Source organism: Cnephaeus nilssonii (genome assembly GCF_951640355.1).
Source record: "Cnephaeus nilssonii genome assembly, chromosome: 2".
Classification (NCBI taxonomy): Eukaryota; Metazoa; Chordata; class Mammalia; order Chiroptera; family Vespertilionidae; genus Cnephaeus; species Cnephaeus nilssonii.
This window is the reverse complement of record NC_137073.1, coordinates 5592150-5613636: the sequence shown is the minus strand read 5'-3', so window position 1 is coordinate 5613636 and position 21487 is coordinate 5592150. Positions and strand designations below refer to the sequence as shown.

Genomic DNA, 21487 nt, shown 5'->3' with positions numbered 1-21487 from the left:
AAGGTTCATGCATGTTAGCACTTCATTCCTTTTCGTGGCCAAATAACATTCCACTGCACGGACAGACGCATTCTCTTCGTCCATCCGCCGGCTGGGCCTGGACAGACGCATTCTCTTCATCCATCCGCCGGCTGGGGACGGGGGCGCCCGCTTTGTCCATGACGGCCGTGCTGCTGCGGTCATTCGAGTGCAGGGTGTTTGTGGACACATCCTTCCATTTCTCTTGGATGCAAACCCGGACGGACGTGGCTGGGTAGGTGGCAGCCCGCAATTAGCCTTTTGAGAATCGGCCAGACTGTTTTCCGAAGTACTTGCCCGTTCTACGTTCTCGCCAGCAGCGTGTGCGGGCCCTGCCCCTCCGCGTCCTCTCCTCACCTGTCACTGTGACGCGCTGCTGACAGACCCGCTGGGCGCGCAGTGTCCGGGTGCCTGTCAGCCACTGACACCTGGTCTCCCCGCCACCCCGCTCCTGGGACCCGCGTCGCCGTCACCTCCTTGCGGTCCCATTTGGCCCTAAGACGAGTTGACCCTTCACAGCAAGGCGCAGCTCACCACCCTGTTCCACCTGCAAAGCAGCTGGGTCTCCTCTCCCGGGGTCCCCCTGCCCCCCACCCACCCACTGAACCCACTCCCCAGCGGACCGTCCCCAGCCTTTCCGAGCTTACTTCCCCTGGCCGCTGTCCCAGTCAGGTCAAGGTGAGCAAGCAAACAGTCCCTTAAGTCCACCTCAATATCTGCTTCCTGTGGTTTGGTTTCCACTGGCTTCTTTGGTTTGTTGTGGTTTCCCAGGCCTGAGGGGGTGGGAGGGCGGCACACCGGGTTCTGGGCAAATGGGGAGCCTCCTCCATGGGAACCTCGCCCATCGGTCCCTGCAGTCTGACCTGGGGGTTCATCTCTTCGTGCCTCAGGGTCCCCATCTGGAAAAGGAGGAAGATTAGAGGCCTCATCCTCACAAGAAGGGGGGCGACGGGGCAGAGTAGGAAAAGGACAAAACTGGCACCGTGGGGGCGTCTCCTCGTTGGCCCCGGGTTCTTTATCCATAAAAGAGGAGGCTGTTTAGAGGACCCGTTAGCATGTCTTCAGGGGACGTGGGGGCATATTCCGGACCCCCACTCGAGCGCTGAGAACCGGGATGTTAGATCGGCATTACTCCGTTGTCTTTCTGTCCGCGAGATCCGTAACCTTTCCCCACTCTGATTCAGGGTCCATAGCAGTTTTGCAGTAGCCATCTACACCCCTCTTTCTCACAAAGCGCCTCGATTGCTCTTGGAGAAACATTTCTCCCATTCCTGGTTCACCCAGGAGGTGCGAGTGGGACTGTCACCCCATCTACGCATCGAGCGTGTTAGCTCCATTTACAACCGTGACTGGACCAAGAACGGCATGCGACCCAGTCTGGACCAGTGAGAATCAGGTCGGGGCTTGGCTTGGACCTGCAGGGAAGAGACTTCGCCCTCCGGACTGGGCGCTCTGAGGACGGGCGTCAGGCCTCGCTCGCAGGGGAGGGAGGCTGCCTGACGCAGGCCCATCGGACGGCAGAGCTGGGGACAACAGTCCACAGATGTCCTGACGCCGTGTGAGCTTCTGGCCTTAACTGCCCTGAAACTGCCCAACTACAGGGTCCGATCATCCCCTCTGGGAACAAGAGCTTCGAAAGCAGTTTGAATGGGGTTCTGACACGTGACTCAGACGAGCAGCGGCCATAAAACCCCTCTCCCAATGGCGTTCTCTCCGGTCCACTCCACGCACATCAGCCTGCGGGAGCGGGAGCGGGAGCGGGAGCGGGGACGAGGTCGGCACCAGTTCAGCCTGGGTCCCCGCCGCCTTCGGAGCTGAAAGTAACACACACAGACCCGCCCACGCTGCTGCTGTCCCTGGTCCTTCCCGTCTCCTAAACCATTTCAGGTTGGAAAAGCGCTTCAGGGCCATGAAGAGATGTGATTATAAAGGGAGCTGGCCTAGGGCCTGTCAAGTCCCGGACACAACCCTCTAACTGGCGTCCCGCACCCAAGGTGTAATTTCTCATGACGAGGTGCTGCCCCCCTCCCCCCACCCCCACCCCGCAGTGCCCACCAGCCCCCCATACCACCACCCCCACCCCCCACCCCGCAGTGCCCACCAGCCCCCCCACACCACCCCCCCTACCCCCACCCCGCAGTGCCCACCAGCCCCCCCACACCACCCCCACCCCTACCCCCCACCCCGCAGTGCCCACCAGCCCCCCCCACACCACCCCCGCCCCCCCACCCTGCAGTGCCCACCAGCCCCCCCACACCACCCCCACCCCGCAGCACCCGCCAGCCCCGCCCTCAGGAGGAGGGTCGGTGGGAGGGCGCCTTCAGGCCCAGCTCCTTTCACCGACAGGAGGCCGGGCTCAGGGACTCGGGCACCGGGAGCCGCACGCGTCGCTGGCATTGAGTGGCACCGTGTTTTGCTATCGTCTTTACTTTTATGACTACTTTTACTTAAGACAAATAATACCCATTTCCCATTTGCAGTAATGATATCAAATTTTCTTTTTAACTAAATACTAAGGAAAAATTGAGTCCCTACTCAGAAAAGCAGGAAGGAAATAACAGCACAGCTGGGTATAGACATGGCAGAAATCGTGAGGTCCGGAGTGACTGGGATTTGGAAGCCACTAATCAACCATCTCTAGACTCCACAGGCTTCCGGCTTCTGTTCCCGACCTCACACACTGGCCTGTCCCACCGCCTTTCCCTCTGCCGTACAGGGTGTCCCAAACATGTACCCCGCTTTCACAGCTGAGAGCCCCACTGATGCTTCTTTCTGTTCAGCCAGGCTAAGCTTTGAACAAAGGAAATTCATCCTAAAATGCTCCTGGAAGTTTGAAAATGCAGCTGAAGTACGAACATTGCCTTCATATCTAAGTGTGTATAAAAATGTAGACACGCTTTAACAGCGCATAATGCGCTCAATTTTCACTCCTTTTCAGGACTAACCGATTTGAAATAATGGGTGAAGCCAGAATAAGCTTTGAACAAAGAAAATTTATCCACTAGACTTTTTTGTATGGGGAGACATAAGAGATAAAGTTTAGGTACAAAACCGGCAACAGCTGACGAATTGAGGGCGCAGGTACCGCACGAAGTGGATGTTGGGATGCCACTGCGTTACCGGCAGCGCCTGGCCCAGCAGGGTCACCAGGTGGAACAGGCACTGACAAAACGTACTCGTTTCTGTGGATTCTCCTAAAGGCTGAAATGGGCTGGCCGTCAGCAAACACTGACTTTGCCATCGCGCAGTGCGGGTGCACTTTTGGACACCCTGTGTCACCTCCTGGACGCTCACAAGAACCTGCGGCGGCCAGTGGAGTGAGAGGGCGGGGGACTCACAGGTTCCTGAAGGCGTCCTGGCGCAGGCCGGGGGGCAGCCTGGCGGGGAGGCCGGGCTGCAGGAAGCTGCCCGGGGACCCCCGCAGCAGCACGCCCAGGACCTCCACACACTCCAGGGCGCTCAGCTCCTGGAAGCACCTCTCCAGCGTGATGAGGAGCAGGCTGCGGTTCACGCCCGGGCTCTGCAGGGCTTGTCTCCGAATCGCTCCCAAGTCAACGACGATGCCTTCCAGCTCCTAAAGGCATAAAGGAAGCGAGGGAGGGGGGGAGAGGACGGGGGGGGGGGGGGAGAAGGGGAGGGGTCTTGAGCGCTGTCTCTCGATGCGGAGGCGCTGAAGGGACCCCATTAGCAGCAGCGAGGAAAGGAAGGACCACTGTGTAACCCCACGCTGCATGGCAAGCCTTCTACCACCTGCCGTCGCCCCCAGGACCAAGTCAAGGCCGCCACCTGCTCACCCACCCGGCACGGCCTGTTCTGAGATGCCCATGACTGCCCCACTGGCCCTGGCTCCAGCCGGAATTCCTCCCAACTCCTTCCCCTACCGAAACCCAGCTCATCCTCCAAGGCTGAGCTCAGGGGCCACATTAATGTCCTCTCTGATCTCCTGCTGCTTGGTCAGACCAGTCCTCCCCCAGCACGTGCTCCTAGGAGCATCTTGAGCCAAACTCTCTGATGCATTCGAGTTGCTCATGGGGCTGACTTTCCTCCAAGCCGGTGGTCAACTCGGTCAGCACCGCAGCCTCACTGGGCAGGCGCCCAGCACCATTGTAGCATCTGACTTCACTGGGTGGGCTGGAGCCCTGGACCTGATTCTAGTGTGGGGTTGATCCAGGGGCGTCCTTGAGGCCCAAGCCATGTGTCCAGTAGAATGCCTGGTACATAGACAACCTTGAGAAATAAGCTGTTGAATGACTGACTGAATGAATGAATGAATGAGTGAATGAATGACTCCTGTGAGCCACAGAACCCAGTAATGCTGACAGGGCTGTCACCCCTGATTGGGCCCACTGTCCTTCACCCAACACACCCTCCGAAAATAACAGCCACCATTTACTGAGCACTGACCACGCACCACGCGCTGTGCCCACAGTGTGTCTTCTCAGAGATGCCCACGGCCCTCCTATAGGGTAAGCCCATGCGTCCGAGGGCCAGGCATCAGATTCAACCCCAGGCCCTGCGCTTGCTCTGTGTGTGTTCCTAACCACTTCACCCTTAAGGTCTGCGTCCCTCCTCTTTAATGAGATAGAATCAGTGCCCACCTCTAACCCACCTTGAATGAGATAATACATGTAAGGTGCTCAGGAGACATGCCACAGAGGTTATATTTACACATTTTGATGAATGTATTTCAATAGAATTGGCTTCCTTTGTCGCCATTGTATTTTATTTTACAGATTTAACGCATTACTCTGAGAAGGCCCATGGCTCAGCCGAGGCCAGCAGGCTCTCAGCAGACCTGGAGGCCATGCCTTTAAGCCTGAGGTGACGGCCCAATCTCTCCCCGCTCATCTCCTCCTCTGAGTACGGAAACGGTAAGATTCCTATGGCCCCATTTCAGGAGGCCCTGAGGGAATCCAGCGCCCGCACAGGCTCCGTCTTGAGAGCACTGCTGGCAGACCGCGGCCCACAAGCCCACCGCCCGCTTCGGGGGACAGTGTTACAGGAGCACGGCCACGCCCGCCACCTGCCCCTGCGGCGGCCGGCCTGCTCCCGGGCACGGTGAGCCGCAGCAAACTGCGCGGCCTGCAAAGCCTCAAACACCGATGCCAGGCCTTTCAGAAACAGCTTCCGGGCCAGTCCCCGGGAACAGGCCTGGCACGTGGTAAGCCCCAATGCACATTCATCAGTATCGTTTTCCTGGAAATCCCCATTTTGCCTAAACTGGCACTTCCTTTTCTATTATTTACTCTGTATCTTTTAACAAACTCTTTTTTTACAAAGTTCAGTTCATTTCAGAAGGAAACACTACATTTCTACTACAAGCTCACAGGTTCAATGTCTCCATTCTATTTTAATCACAGACGTTAAAGTAAACCCGTGATGGTGAAAATGTGTAAATGGTTCAACTCCTTCTGGGGACACTGGCCCACGACCTGCCTCTGACCGGGAATCTCAGCCTCGAGGTGCCGGGCCGGGCCCACGGGCTCTCTGGGTCTGAGGCCGGGCCCACGGGCTCTCTGGGTCTGAGGCCGGGCCCACGGGCTCTCTGGGTCTGAGACCGGGCCGGGCCCACGGGCTCTCTGGGTCTGAGGCCGGGCCCACGGGCTCTCTGGGTCTGAGGCCGGGCCCACGGGCTCTCTGGGTCTGAGGCCGGGCCGGGCCCACGGGCTCTCTGGGTCTGAGACCGGGCCCACGGGCTCTCTGGGTCTGAGGCAGGGCCGGGCCCACAGGCTCTCTGGGTCTGAGACCGGGCCCACGGGCTCTCTGGGTCTGAGGCCGGGCCCACGGGCTCTCTGGGTCTGAGACCGGGCCCACGGGCTCTCTGGGTCTGAGGCCGGGCCCACGGGCTCTCTGGGTCTGAGGCCGGGCCCACGGGCTCTCTGGGTCTGAGGCCGGGCCCACGGGCTCTCTGGGTCTGAGGCCGGGCCCACGGGCTCTCTGGGTCTGAGGCCGGGCCCACGGGCTCTCTGGGTCTGAGGCCGGGCCCACGGGCTCTCTGGGTCTGAGGCCGGGCCCACGGGCTCTCTGGGTCTGAGGCCGGGCCCACGGGCTCTCTGGGTCTGAGGCCGGGCCCACGGGCTCTCTGGGTCTGAGGCCGGGCCCACGGGCTCTCTGGGTCTGAGGCCGGGCCCACGGGCTCTCTGGGTCTGAGGCCGGGCCCACGGGCTCTCTGGGTCTGAGGCCGGGCCCACGGGCTCTCTGGGTCTGAGGCCGGGCCCACGGGCTCTCTGGGTCTGAGGCCGGGCCCACGGGCTCTCTGGGTCTGAGGCCGGGCCCACGGGCTCTCTGGGTCTGAGGCCGGGCCCACGGGCTCTCTGGGTCTGAGGCCGGGCCCACGGGCTCTCTGGGTCTGAGGCCGGGCCCACGGGCTCTCTGGGTCTGAGGCCGGGCCCACGGGCTCTCTGGGTCTGAGGCCGGGCCCACGGGCTCTCTGGGTCTGAGGCCGGGCCCACGGGCTCTCTGGGTCTGAGACCGGGCCCACGGGCTCTCTGGGTCTGAGGCCGGGCTTTGCTCTCACATCACCAACTTTTGTGAAAATGATCTGCTTTTTGTCTCCACTCCAGACTGTCAACTCCTTGAGGTCAGGGACACAGTCTTTCGTCTCTGAACCCAGTGTCCCTGGGGGCATAGCACCCATTCACACGTGTCCATTAAGCCAACCCACTGGAGGCCCGCCATGCCATGAGAATGTGAATCAGACGGCTCTTCCTTTGATCTTCAGAGAAAGTGAAAAACTGCCAGGGGGTGGGGAGGGAGAAGGAGACAGGAAAGGTCAGGGCAGGCCTGGCCGGGGTGGCTCAGTGGTTAAGCGTCAACCCAGGAACCAAGAGGTCACTGGATGGATTCCGGGTCAGTCAGGGCACATGCCCGGGCTGCGGGCTCCATCGCTGGTGGGGCGTGCAGAAGGCAGCCGATCATGGTTCTCTCTCATCATGGATGTTTCTATCTCTCTCTCGCCCTCTCCCTTCCTCTCTCTCTAAAATCTATAAAAACATATTTTTAAAAAAGAAAGAAAGCTCAGAACCTGAATCAGGCTCAACTCGCGTCAACTCAGCACGCACGGCGGGCCCTGCCTCCCCCCTGGGAAGCCTCACCCAGCGGTCCTTCTTGTCCTCCCTGACACACTGCATGGCGGTGCGGAACTGCTGGGCGTCGGCTCCCCGCAGGGCCTCCCGCAGCTGCTGGGGCCGGTACAGACGCTGCTCCAGGTGGTGCTCCACGGCTGCCTGGACATGGTGTGAAGAGGTGCGTGAGGGCAGGACGGGAGCGGCCAGCACACAGCGCAGCCAGCCCGCCACCTCCTACCCTGCAGAGGCCGCAAGCAGGAGGTGTCATCAGCTGCCAGCATTTAGAGAAGGGCGTTCCCACAGCAATTCAGATCGCCAGCTGCTCTCCAAAAACACCAAGGTTTGGCAATGCTGGGCGCGCCCCACCTGGACAACCAGCTCGCCGCCCACCAGCCAGCCCACTTCCCCATGCCTGCCTGCTCCCTGGGGGGGTGGGGTTTCAGGTCCAGAAAGTTTACCCCCAGGTGGGCACTCGCCCAGGCCCCAAGCTACGAGGGCAAGACAAGCATTCCGGGAGCAAGAACACATTCCTCCGCAGCCTCTCCGGCCAGATTCCCTCCGCTCCCTGGGGAGTTCCTCCTCAGCGCCCTCAAACAGAGCCGCTCCAGAAAGGCCAGGAGCCGGTGGCACGGGCAAAGGTGGTCTCCGGAGCCAGACAGCCCATGCGCACAGCCCCACCTCGCCACGTCCTAGCTGTGTGGCCTTGGGCAAGTTACTTCACCAGTTTGCTAGAGAAAACTCAGGATGCCCAGTTGAGTCTAAATTGCAGGTAAGCAACGAATAACTTTTTTAGCATAAGCATATCCCAAATATTGCATGGGACATACTTATACTTTTTGTTTGTTTGTTGTTCAATGATAGTATTACAGTATTATCATTCATTCGCTCAATATCTAGTATATTTACATATACATGAAGACAGGTAGTATAATACTAATATGTATATATGTATTTCACGAGAAACCACATGCTAGAGACAAAGGGTCAGGCATTTCTTGTCTTAATTGCCTCAGACTGATGAGCAGCAGAGATAAAGTTGCGGCGGCGGCCGGTGCCCTGGTGAACGGCTACCAACCAGCTCTCCGAGACGTGCAGCTGCGCGTGTTGGCTGATATTTTTGTTTTCATCAAGTAAACATGGAAACAACAGAGATGTCAGAACGTCACTCATCCATGACATGAATTCTTTGCTGAATCAGAGAATTGTGGGAAGCTGCCCATTGTCCTCACTGGCAGAGAGGTGTGGACAAGGAACCCGGAAGGCTGGTCAACCTTGAAGCTCTGAAAGGTCAGAGCCAACCACCCACTGTCTAGTTGAGACAATGGTAGCTAAAGCAACTACCACCTTTTAGTTTTATGTAAATCCTTGCTGATTGGCTATTATTGGAATTGCCGGCCTAAGGGCTATGGGTGTATCCCAAAACCTGAATAAAAGGGACAGCAAGGCCAGAGCGGGGTGGAGTCCTTCCCCTTGAGTTGGGCTCCCGCCTGGCCCCCAATATTTCCAAATTATTATTTTCTAGTCTCTTTCATTTCCGTGCGGCCTCCTCCAGAGCCCGAACCCTGAACCTGAACCCTGAACCACGCGGGACGTGGGGGGGACACTCGCAGAGAATAGTTCTTGAATCCTGGGAGAGTACCCCTCAATTTCCTGTGTGTGCTCTTCCCAGTGCAATGGAAGACCGGCGCACCGGCCCCTGCCACCAGAGACAGATCCACGGCCACCGATTAACATGATTTTGCTTGTAGTTGAGATAAAAGTGAAGAAAAATATTTCTTGGATGCATGACCGAGATACTGATTCTTATTCCCCTGTTGTTCCTTTCAGCATTAGAATCCCACGCGTCCAAGCCTCTGAGAAAGGCCTGCAGTAACGTGACCATGGACTGGGAGCGAAGGGAGGTAAGCAGAAGGAAGTGTGGGAGTGCAGGTCACATCCTTAAAGGAAAAGATGCCCACCTTCACTTCCTGCCTCCCCCCACCGCCTCTCCTCTCCCCCCGCCTCCCCGCCTCGGGTGGAGAATGGGTGTGCTGCTTCAGGATTTGGGCATCAGCCCTAGAGAAGGACAACGTGGTAAGCTGGAAGGAGCCTGGTCTCAGGACGGTCTTTTGAAATATCCTCTCTGGTCTCCGGCTTAGCTGTGGACTATTACATAGACAGAAATAAACTGAATTGTCTGAGCGCTGTAATTTGGGGTCTCTTTGTTACGGCAGCTCAGCTTAGCTTATACCCTAATGCAACATGTCTCCATCAAAGATGGAAAGACAAAAGCTACTGTAGACAAAGAACTGGTATCGTGTTTTAAGAAAAACGGGACAGAACACGTTTCCTTGGGGGCGAAGACTAGCTCTACGCCGGGCCCACTCTCCACTTCCCTGGCCTGCGGCTGCACCCCCTGAGCACAGGGAGCACATGGGGATGGGCTTGGACACTCACCTGCAGGCTGGGGGCGGTGAAGGCCGCGTTCCGCGCGTTCAGGTAGGCCAGGACTGCGTGGGACAGGTCTGCCGTCCACAGGTGGGAGCTTCGGTCAGAGACAGACGGGAGAAGGTCACCAGGCAGCTCCCTCCCCCGGGACAGGCAGCTCTCCTGCTAGCTGAGTGACCCGGGGTGGGAGTCAGAGGATGGGGGTGGGGGGGGGGGTGCTGGGAGGCTAGAAACTGTGTGTGCGGAGGAAGGGGACACAGTGGGTGGGGCCAGGGGGAGTTTCCAGTTTAGGAATCCGCCTGGATCCTCTTCTCCCAAGGACAATGATCAACCTCTGCGCTGTGAGCAACATTCCAGCTCCCACGGCAATCCCCCTAAACCAACTGCAGCTCAAACCGGTGAACCTGAAAGGCGTCCTCACTAAATTAAGTTTAAAAACAGGCCCTGGCTGGTGTGGCTCAGTGGATAGAGTGTCGGCCTGTGGACTGAAGTTCAATTCCAGTCAGGGCACATGCCCAGGTTGCGGGCTTGATCCCCAATGTGGGGCATGCAGGAGGCAGCCAATCAATGATTCTCTTCATTGATGTTTCTGTGTCTCTCTCCCTCAACCTTCTTCTTTGAAATCAATAAAAATATTTTTAAATTAATAAAAATAATAACAATAATAATAAATAAAAACAGGAGCAGTGTGCACCATGAGAGGCTGGAATAGCATTGCGGAGCGTGGGCTCGGAACCCAGATCTGAATGCTGGCTCAGTCACTCAACTGCGCGGCCTTCAGCAACTCACTGACTTGTCCTGTGCCTCGGTTTCCCTCTCTGTGTTATGCATTGTCAGGATTCAATTTGCTTACACAGGGAGAGTGCTTCAAACGGTGCCAGCTCAGAAAACGCACGGTTCCGTTCGCAACAGCCACACGCTGGAAACAGCTCACACCCAGCAGTCGGTGCCAGGCCAGCGGGCCGGCGGCGCCCAGCGGAGGACCATTCCCCACAGGGGCGCACGGCCAGGCGCCTGCTCCAGACAGAGGCGTGCCTGCCGCGGTGACGCCTCCTGCTGGAAGCCACTAGAAGGCCTTCATAAGCCCGTTTTTGTTATAAGTGACGAATGGATAACAAATTAATAAATCAACACTTTAGCCTGAAAAAATATACCCAAAACTACCCATTGGAGCCGTCTTAGGGAGGAGGGTTTACGGGCATCGATCACGTTAGCTATTGGGCGCCCCGTCGGGAGGCCCCACGGCCCCTGCTTCTCCCTCAGACACTCCCGGCAGAACAACTATCTGCTGGCAGCTGTCCTTCCACAGGACCCTCCAGGACCCTGCCCTGGGCCCCAGGCCTCTCACACGCCGTCCGCAGCACGGACGACACCACGGTGAAGGCCATGGGTGGGGCCCCCCTTCCCGCTGCGTGGCCGGACGCACCCCCTGGGCCTGGGTGTCATCATCCGCCTAGTGGGACAGCAGCAGGGCCGCCCGGGCGCTGCAGGGCCCGGCGTGTTTCTGTGCATCAAGCACTCCGACAGCGAGCACTCAGTAAACTCAGTCCCTGCGCCGAGCAGAGGAATAAGCTGGTGGAACAACGGTGTCTACTTAAAAACACACGCGTGCTTCGGGTGACATGGTTTGTAATGCGTGTGTATTACTTTTTACAACTGAGAGACTTTCATAAAGAACTTTTACTAAAAATCTACCCCCGCCCCCACAAGGGCAGGTTACCTTTGAAACTGTATGAGATCCAGAAATGCTAGAATGGGAATAAAATGAAAGATGCTTAAAATCGAGTCGCTCCAGAGAGATCGGGCACATTCGGTGTGAAATTCTTAGAAGCAGCAGGTGGGGACATTACCATTCAGATAGTTTCCATCTATTACTTCTTCCTAAAAGGCAAAGAGACAACAGTTAAGTATAACATCTAAAACTGGAGAGGAGGTTTGGGTTAAAAAAGAAAGAAAGAGAGGAATACTCACTGCCATTTTCTGCAGCAATGGATGCAAACCTGTAAGAAAGCAATGAATGCACAGCTAGAACTGAGCTGTGTAACCTTCCAAGATACAAATGTGGGTTCGGATAAGAATCCCCCTAAAAGCTGTGGAGGAAAATTACAGGGAGTTTTAGTCACACCTGCACCTATATGTGCCCAGTGTGAGAAAACCTTGGTCTGAAAACCCCTTTTAGAATAACTGGGGAAACCCTACAGGTGCTCCTGCACGCACACCTGTGCACACACACCTGTGCACACACACCTGTATACACACACCTGTGCACACACACACACCTGTATACACACACCTGTGCACACACACCTGTACACACACACACCTGTGCACACACACCTGTGCACACACACCTGTATACACACACCTGTGCGCACACACACCTGTACACACACACCTGTGCACACACACCTGTACACACACACCTGTACACACACACACACCTGTGCACACACACCTGTATACACACACCTGTGCACACACACCTGTACACACACACACCTGTGCACACACACCTGTATACACACACCTGTGCACACACACCTGTATACACACACCTGTGCACACACACACACCTGTATACACACACCTGTACACACACACCTGTACACACACACACCTGTGCACACACACCTGTGCACACACACACACCTGTATACACACACCTTGCACACACACCTGTATACACACCTGTGCACACACACCTGTGCACACACACAAACACCTGTACAAACACACACACACCTGTACACACACACACCTGTGCACACACACCTGTATACACACACCTGTACACAGACACTCCTGTGCACGCACACACACCTGTGCACACACACCTGTGCACACACACACTGTGCACACACACGCACACCTGTACAAACACACACACACCTGTGCACACACACCTGTATACACACACCTGTACACACACACACACCTGTGCACACACACACACCTGTGCACACACACCTGTATACACACACACCTGTGCACACACACACTGTGCACACACACACCTGTGCACACACACTCCAGAATACCTTCCAGCAGCAAGGACCTAATCCGGCCCATCCCCTCTCCATCCCCCAGGATGTGTGAACACCAGGAGAGGTTTCCTCCCTTGGGACTCACCCTGGCTGGAATTTGCACTGAGACTTGCCACTCCATGGCTCAGAAAAAGGAAAAGGACGGGCGCATATGTCCTAGGTTCCAGAGACATCCTCCTGCAATTAATTCAAGCACAATTATCGTATATCAATAATTCCAGTTTGATTACTTAAATATATGAAAAAGATTCAGCAGACAAAAGGGGAAGACAAATAGACCCAGAATCCCTTGAGGTTTTTTCAAAATAATTTTAAAATTCCATCTCCTTTGCCCATCTAAACCCCTGTCCTAGTCTCTCTCTCCTATTTAAAGTCTTACCTTCCCTCCCGTTCCCCTCAATCAAGCAAGAGGAGTGCTTCAAATCAAGGGCTCTGTTGTATCTGACAAAGAATTTATGTCCAGAATATAAAAGAACTCTTGCAATTCAGTTAGAAGAAGATAGCCAATGGGGGGAAATGTAGAAATATATAAACTTTATTTAAAAAATACAAATCGCCAATAAGCACATTAAAGATGACCAACATCATTAGTTATCAGAACATGCAAATTTAACCCACAATGAGATACCACTACATACCCCCTAAAATGGCTAAATACACTGAGTGGCCAGATTATTATGCGTTCAGAGATCATGATAATCTGGCCACTCAGTGTATATTGGTCTCTGTTCCTGGCTCCTGCACAGAGCCCCAATATCCTTGTAATTTCCTGGGTGACAAGAGCACCAGGGGCACCCTCTGTTCCATGAAGGCAATTCTAGGTGGCTCCTGGACGGCTCCCGGATGGGATCTGATCACCGGAAAGACTAAGCCATGATATAAAGCCTGGAATGTTCAGGCCTACCCCCACCCTCCAGAGAGAGGCTGGAATGGAAGTTAATGGCTGATCAGCCAAAAGGAGGGAGATCCCCATAGTACATGGTTCAGACATCGCCCAAGTTGGAGGGTGGGGCACCCTAACGCCACATGACAAAAGTTCCTGGACTCAGAACCCTCCCAACCTCTCCCTGTGTAGCTCTTCACCTAGCTGCCCATCTGCATCCTCTATCGTGTCCTTTAATAAACTGGTCACTAAACATGCGTATTTCCCTGAGCTCTGTGAGCTGCTCTACCAAATTCATCACACATCAGGAGCGAGGTGGGGACCTCCGATCTGTAAGCAAGTCAGACAGAAGTTGTGTGTAACCTGGGGACCTACCACTCGTAATTTGCATCTGAATGGGGTAAAGAGGTTTGGTGGGACTGAGCCCTTAACCTGTGGGGTCTGACGTTTTCTCCAGATAGTGTCAGAATTTAGTTAAAGTGTAGGACACCCACCGGCATCACAGAATTGCCTAGTGTGGGGGGAAACCTTCACACATTTAGTGACCAGATGAAGTGTTCCGTGTGGAGTGGTAAAGGAGACACACAGGTGACAGGCTCACAGGAACAAACAAAGAAGGGGAGAACTGGGCTTTTCCCTACTTAGGTTTTTCTTTCCACTTAAACAAACGGAGCTCTGCAAGTTCTCCAGCTCACTACCTGGGGTCTCCACGCCGCAGCACAAGGAGGGAGAACCCCAACAGAGCCTACAGGTCTCACTGAACTGAGGAGACAGCTGGGGACACTATGAAACATTTAAAATGCATGTAATTAGAGTCCCAGGAAAAAAAGAGGGCGGCAGAACAAATATTTAAAGAAACAATGGCCAAAATATTATCAAGTTTCATAAAACTATAAACCCACAAATCCAAGAAGCTCAACAGACTCCGAGCAGAAGAAACAAAGAAAACCACACTAAGGCACATCATAATCAAACTGCCCCAAAAAAACAATGGCACGCGCACACACACACACACACACACACACACACACACACAACAATCAATTTAGAATATATAAAGAACTCTCAAAACTAAACCGTAAAAAAGATAAACAATCCAATTAGTCAATAGGCAAAACACATGAGCAGACATTTCACCAAAGTGGATATCCAGAAGACAAATAAGAACATGAAAAGATATTCAACATCATTAGCCATTAGGGAAATAAATATTAAAACCGTAAAATCATTATAGATCTACCAGATGGCAAAAAAAAAAAAAATGTTTTCAAGTGATAATGCTAAATTCTGGAAAGGATGCAAAGAAACTGAATCCTCATACATTGCTGGTGAGAAAATAAAATGGTGCAGGTACTCTGAAAAATAGTTTATGTTTTTTCTAAAACTAAACATGCATTTAACACATAGCCCAGCAACTGCACTCTTGGGAGTTTATCCCAGAGAAATGAAAATCTATCGTAATATACAAAAAGCCAGGGTCCGTAACGACCCATCGAAGGCTCGACCAAACACCAGAAGTCAGTCCTGCAGTCAGTGCTGGGTTGCCGTGGTGACCCCGCCTCTCTGATCAGGCCTGGAGATAGGCCCAGAGATGCTGACTGGCAAAGAAACCGACCAATCAGAACCAAATCTGGGTGAACTGTGAGGAGCCAATGGCTGCCTAGGAGGCAGACCTTTTGACACTGACTGGCATAGAAACTGACCAATCAGAACCAAATCTGGGTGAACTGTGAAGAGCCAATGGCTGCCTAGGAGGTGAATCTTTTGACGCTGACTGGCATAGAAACCGACCAATCAGAACCAAATTGGCCAGCAGGGGAGGGAAGTTGGGGGCGAGATCAGGCCTGCAGGGGAGGGCCATTGGAGGCAACCAGGCCAGCAGGGGAGGGCCATTGGGGGCGAGATCAGGCCAGCAGGGGAGGGCAGTTAGGGACGATCAGGCAGGCAGAGACAGTTAGGGGTGATCAGGCAGGCAGGCAGAGAGGTTAGAGGCAATCAAGCAGGCATGCAGGCAGAGGCAGTTAGGGGTGATCAGGCAGGCAGGCAGGTGAACGTTTAGGAGCCGGCAGTCCCAGATTGTGAGAGGGATGTCCGACTACCAATTTAGGCCTTAAACCGGCAGTCAGACATCCCCCAAGGGGTCCCCGATTGGAAAGGGTGTAGGCTGAGCTGAGGGGAACCCCCCCTCCATGCACAAATTTCATGCACCGGGCCACTAGTATTCACATAAAAGCCTGTACACAAATGTTTATGGCAGCTTTATTCATTATAGTAAAAAACTGGGACCAATTCAAATATCTTTCAATTGGTGAATGATTAAACAGATTGTGGTATGTCCACGCCATGCAATACTATAAACTATGGATATGCAGTAATTTGAATGGACCTCAAGGGAATTATGTTGAGTGAAAAAAAAAGGCAGTCACAAAGGTTACACACCATAAATTTGCAGGATTGAAAAAGATCAGTGTTTGCCATGGGGAAAGAAAAGTGTGGCTATTAAGGGTGCACAAAGGAGTCTGTGGTCATGGACCAGTCTGGATCTTGAATAGGGTAGTGGTTACATGAATCTACACATGTGACAAAACTGTAAAAACTGTGTACAAATGCAAATAAGAATCAGTGCATGTACAACTGGTGAATCCTAGTAAGTTCTATGGATTAGACTATACCAATGCCAGTTTCCTGGTTTTGCTCCTATACCAGTTATGTAAGATGTAACCATGGGGGAGTTTGGGGAAAGAGGACATGTGGGTCTTATCATTTTTTTCCGCCTTTTGCAACTTTTTGTGAATCTATAATTATTTTTAAAAAATACATTTTTAAAGCATCCAAAGAAAAATATCACATTATAAGCATAGCAAGAGGAATAAACTAACTTAAGTAAGAATATGGATGCCCTCAAAAATGTAATCCAAACAAAAGCCAATCCAAAAGAGTACATATTGCATAGTTCAATTTATATGAAACTCTAGGACAGACAAAATAATCTACAGTAACAGAAAGCAAATCAGGAGTGCCTGGGACACAGGGATGTACAGTGGGAGGAGTTTATTGCAAAAGAGCACGTGGAAACTTCATGGGGTGAAATTACTATATCTTGGTGGTGGTGGCTGTTATACAGATATGTACAAACACTTATCGAATCTCACTGAACTGTACACTTTAGGTGGATGTATTTTATTTTAATATCAATTATACTGCACAAACGTTTATTTCAAAAGAGAAAAGAAAAGCAGGGACTGAGAAGCCAGATGCCTGGTTTGAATCTCATCTCCACCACTTACTAGTTGTGTGATGTTGCACAAGTTACTTAATCTCTCTGGGCCTCTGTTTTCTCATCTGTAAGTTGGAGTAAATAATGGTACCCACATCATAGTGTCATCTGAGGATAAAGTAGCTAATAGTACATCACTTACATAGATTGATAGAATCAAAATAATTAGAATGTCTATACTACCCAAAGCAATCTATAGATTCAATGCAATCTCCATTAAAATACCAATGGCACATTTCAAAGACCTAGAAATTCATATGGAATAAAAAAAGACCCACTGTGGAAAACAGTATGGAGTTTCCTCAAAAAATTAAAAATGGAACTTCTGTTTGACCCAGTGATCCCACTTCTGGAACTATATCCTAAAACCTCCAAAACACCAATCAGAAAGAATATATGTACCCCTATGTTCATAGCTAAGATTTGGAAACAGCCCAAGTGCCCATCAGAAGGTGAATAGATAATAAAGCTGTGGGACATTTACACAATGGGATACTATGCAGCTGTAAAAAGGAGGTGTCTCTTACCCTTTGGGGCAGCCTGGATGGACCTGGAGACTATTATGCTAAGTGAAACAAGCCAAACTGAGAAAGACAAATATCACATGATCTCACTTATTTGTGGGATCTAATCAACAAAATGAATTGACCAACAAAGTAAGACCTGAAGCATGGAGGCATGGAACAGACTGACATACCTCGGTGTGGAAATGGGGGGACAATAAGACATAAACCAAAGCGCTTATATTGTTACTAGAGGCCCGGTGCATGAATTCAAGCACGGGTGGGGTCCTGCCGGCCCGGCCCTAATTGGGGTGGGTCAGGGCTGGGCCTGTCGGGAGGAGGAGACAGCAGGAGGTTGTCCGGAGGCCTGCCAATCAGGGCTCAATCAGGGCCGGGCCAGCTGGGGGGAGGGGCCGTGGGAGGTTGGCTGGTCAGCCCCACCCCCAAATGGGGTGCGGGGCCATCGGGGGCGGAGATGGCTGGGTGAGGGGCCGCAGGCAGTTGGCTAGCCGGCCCCACCCCCAGATTGGCCAGTTGGCTGGCTCCAGCGGGCATCATAGCCACCGGTCATTATGGCGTTCAGGTCCCTGGCTTTTATATAGAGAGCTATGCATAGCCCATGGACCCGGGCAATAGGGTGGGGAAGACCTGGGCAGGTGGGTAGGGGCTTGGAGAAGGGGGATTATGGGTGGGGTGGAAATAGGAAACACCTGTAATACTATCAACTACAAAAATGTATATATTTTTAAAATGAAATAAGAGGGTGGACAGGTGCAGAGGAATGGGAGTGGGGGCTGTGAGGAACGGGCAGAGGGCTCAGAGGAAAGCATGAGGATTTGGTGTCCTCAAGGTCAAGTGGAGAAGGGGGGACCACTCCGGAGCCGCTCCCGGGTCAGGTCAGGTGAAGTCTGGGAATTACACTATGCTTACACCCCAAATGCAGATACCCCCTCTTAACAGGAACTTGACGGGAACCCCAAATGCTCAACTTCCCAGAGTGTTTCAGAGGCATCCAAGTTCTTCCGTGGAGCGTTCCCTGGTGTGGTCTAGCCTGTTATGCAAACAGATTCTTTATCCCCCAAGGGGCTTCCACAACCAACTCTGCAAACAGTGACAAAAACAAACTGAAACCTCTGAAACCTCCAGACACCAAAGCTGCACCTTCCACTCTGGGTTTCAAAGCACTTGGTAGATGCGCTTACCCACCCATCCTGCCCCAGGACGTCTTCCCAGCCTCCCACAAAGTCTACCGGGTTTGGGTCTCTGTGGCTCCTGTTTTCGCCCTGCCCTTAGGTCTGCTGCCCTGGGCACTGGCCTCAGTCACCTTCTCCAGTTTCCCGGACAATGAGCTTCTTGTGCCTCTGGCACAGCCTCCCAGTAACTCTGCAGGGAAGTTTACCATTACTGAGGAAGCCCATTCCAAGGAAACCCAGCCGTGGGTTTGAATGAAAGTCCTTTGGATCGTTCTCATTTAGGAGATTGGCCAAGAGGACTGAAAGGCCAAGCAGGGCAATGGTGATTAGGGAGTCAATGGCTTTCTCCCTGCACCCCGCCCCTTGGACCCCCCATTGGCTGCGGGGGCTCGGGGGTTGGAAATCAGGCAAGCAGGACCACCTGGTTGGAACCTAAAATGAAAGCGCAAAAATAACCACAAGCCTTAAATGAACAGTTTCCTGAGACATTACCAGCAGCCCACTTCCCCCGCCCGGGACTGTCAGCGGGGAGCCAGGACCAGTCGCTCACCGTACGGATGAGAAACATTTCATTTCCTAGGAAACTTGCAAAGATACCGGGAGGTTCCGCCACCGCTGAGCATTCCATCCCAGACGCAAACCAACAACTCACAGTGACATGGAGTTTTACTGCCTGCGAAGCGGCTCTGCCTGAGATCTGTACCACAGACACCTACGTATGGGCCTGCAGATACCAACTTGGAGATTCCCTCCACGCCCCCCACCCCCAAGAAAAGCTACCATTTTCATTACTATAATGCAAAATGCGCTAACTTGTCCAGCTTGTAGGATACCGGGCTGATTGAACTGGATTTGGATTTTATTTCAGACCTTGGTGTTGGAATGGCCAGGCTCACAAGGGTGTAGAACTCCAAGGGTGAGCGCTTTCTGAACTAGGGGCATGGAGCCTGCACGCCTGTCCCTGCCCGGCCCTGACGGTGAGACTCCGGACAGCCAGGCCTCTTCCTCTCAGCCTCCGGAGAACAAATCGGAAGGCTGGAGATTCCATAATGAAAGGAGGAGAGAGAGAAATGGTCTCACTGAGCATCTTCCAGGGCCCAGGCCCTGCCCCCCAGCTACTCTTCCCATCGGCCCCGAGGGTTAGAGGGTTAGTCTCATAGAGGAGTTCAGGCCTCGCAGAGATCACCCAGCAGGCAAATGGCCGGGGTGCCCAGTGCGTAGCTGCCTCACTGCCGGGTGAGCATATCCCAGCAACCACTGCACAGGAGAGAGCTCGGTATATGCCCCTCTACACCCTCGTCACTTCATCCTTGCAGAATCTTGGAGGCAAATATTACCATTCTCTATTTCACAGACGCGGAAAGGGGCTCTAAGAGGCCAAGTACCTGCCCCAGGTCACACAGCTGTGAAGTGTCAGGGCCAGATCCCAAACCCAGGCTACACGCTCCCAAGCACTTACCAGCTCTGCCCTCTGGCCTCTCTGCTCAGCAGCCATGAACCTGAGCTCCAGGCAGCTGGCACCACCTCGGGAATAGGAGCCGGGCTTTAAGGCGGCCACCCTTTAATAGCTGTGTGCCATTGGGCCAGCCCCTAACCTCTCTGGGCTCTGGTTCCTCCTCTGTACACGGGATGGAATGGTAACTCCCTGACGAAGTCTGCAAACATTATTAATGTTCATGACAGTCTCCGTGCATTTGCTTTCCCTGCATTCTCCATTTCTTGCTGACAAAAGTCAGGCAAACTAGGTAACCTGTCAGGACTGAGCCCAGCACTGGCACACATGGCTTAACGACGAGTAGCCATTATCATGGTTTTTGCCGCTGGAATATTACAAAGTTTCCGTCATTGCTGTTCCTAAGTGGGCTCGCACCCCTTTCCTGGACGTTTCATCTCACACACACACACACACACACACACACACACACACCCCTCCCATGGACGCCACCTCCCCGGCACCCCTTAAAGCCCCTGTCACCTGCCGCCCCATGCATGCTTTGTGCCCCTTCCCCGGGGAGACCCTGCGGCGAACCCCCAGCCCGCGTCCCCTGTGCTGGCCCTGGGGGGTCCTCCTCCAGGGCTGCAGCGCGCGCCTCACCTGCGGCGCCCGCTCCCCAGCTCTGAGCACCGCCGTGGGATGCGGGGCGGGGCGGGGCGGGGCGGGGCGGGGCGGGGCGGCGCAGGTGGAAGCCGAGGCCGCTGCGCGGGTCCCAGGCCCCGCCCGCCCGGGGCTCCCTCTCCAGCCCGCGCAGACCCCGTGCGCCCGGCTCCGCTGCGGAGCTGCCCGCGGGGAAGGAGGGCGGCGCTGAAGACAGGGCCGCGCCTGCACTGCTGGCTAGGTTGGGTTTCCAGGTGTGACAGGTGTCAGGTGGCTTTCTAAAGAGCCCTTACCTGTTACAGGTGTGTGTCTACAAAGTTGGAATATGACGGCTGGGATTTGCTTGGAAGTGACGGGGACCAAGGAATGACCACGTGTGGATATGGCTGAAGGGTGTGGGGAGGGGCTGAGACCTTTCTTTTTTGTGTGCTTGGAATTGTTCATGCTAAGGAGATATTTTTAATAAGAAGATCTATAAAAATGGTCAGACCCCTTGTTCAGTAAATGTGACCAGATTATCTGAAAGAAAAAAAAGAGAACTCCTCAGAAGTAAAAATGGTTTGTGGTTTGTGCACCAAAATATTTGCTGCAGCAACATTACATAGTATATAAACCAAAAAAAAGTGGTGGCGGTAGAAAGAGACCCAAACTAAGTGTGCCCCATAAAGAAAGGGATGCGTAATCTATAATACATCAACTCTATGGGTTACACACCTATTAAAACGGGCATTAACAAAGACCAAGCAATAGTACCACAAAGAAATGATTTTATATCCAAAAAGCCAAATGTTAAGTAATCCATTTGAACGCACTTTTATAAAAAACCAAGAGGAAATACATTGAAATATTAGGTTTGCAAGGTGGGATTAGGCCTCCCTGTGTTCCCTCTTTTCTAATGAAAATGTAACTGTGAGCTCCAGCGGCTGCCTTGCAATCCTTCACGTTTAATGAAACATCTCAATACCTGAGAACGGCTAAGT

At 53.4% G+C, this 21487-nt stretch overlaps 1 protein-coding gene across 1 annotated transcript in view; it reads right to left on the bottom strand.

Annotated features, from left to right (window-relative positions):
• OTOA (otoancorin) overlaps nt 1-12729 on the bottom strand; it is a gene marked incomplete at both ends in the record, with an annotated part of 56711 nt that extends 43982 nt beyond the window's left edge. The window contains 7 exons of the mRNA XM_079789141.1: nt 3357-3592; nt 7113-7244; nt 9522-9609; nt 11233-11260; nt 11363-11393; nt 11484-11512; nt 12642-12729. Coding sequence (XP_079645267.1) covers nt 3357-3592; nt 7113-7244; nt 9522-9609; nt 11233-11260; nt 11363-11393; nt 11484-11512; nt 12642-12729 — 632 coding nt within the window. The remainder of the gene's footprint in view (nt 1-3356; nt 3593-7112; nt 7245-9521; nt 9610-11232; nt 11261-11362; nt 11394-11483; nt 11513-12641) is intronic.
• Between the last annotated feature and the right edge of the window lie 8758 nt (nt 12730-21487).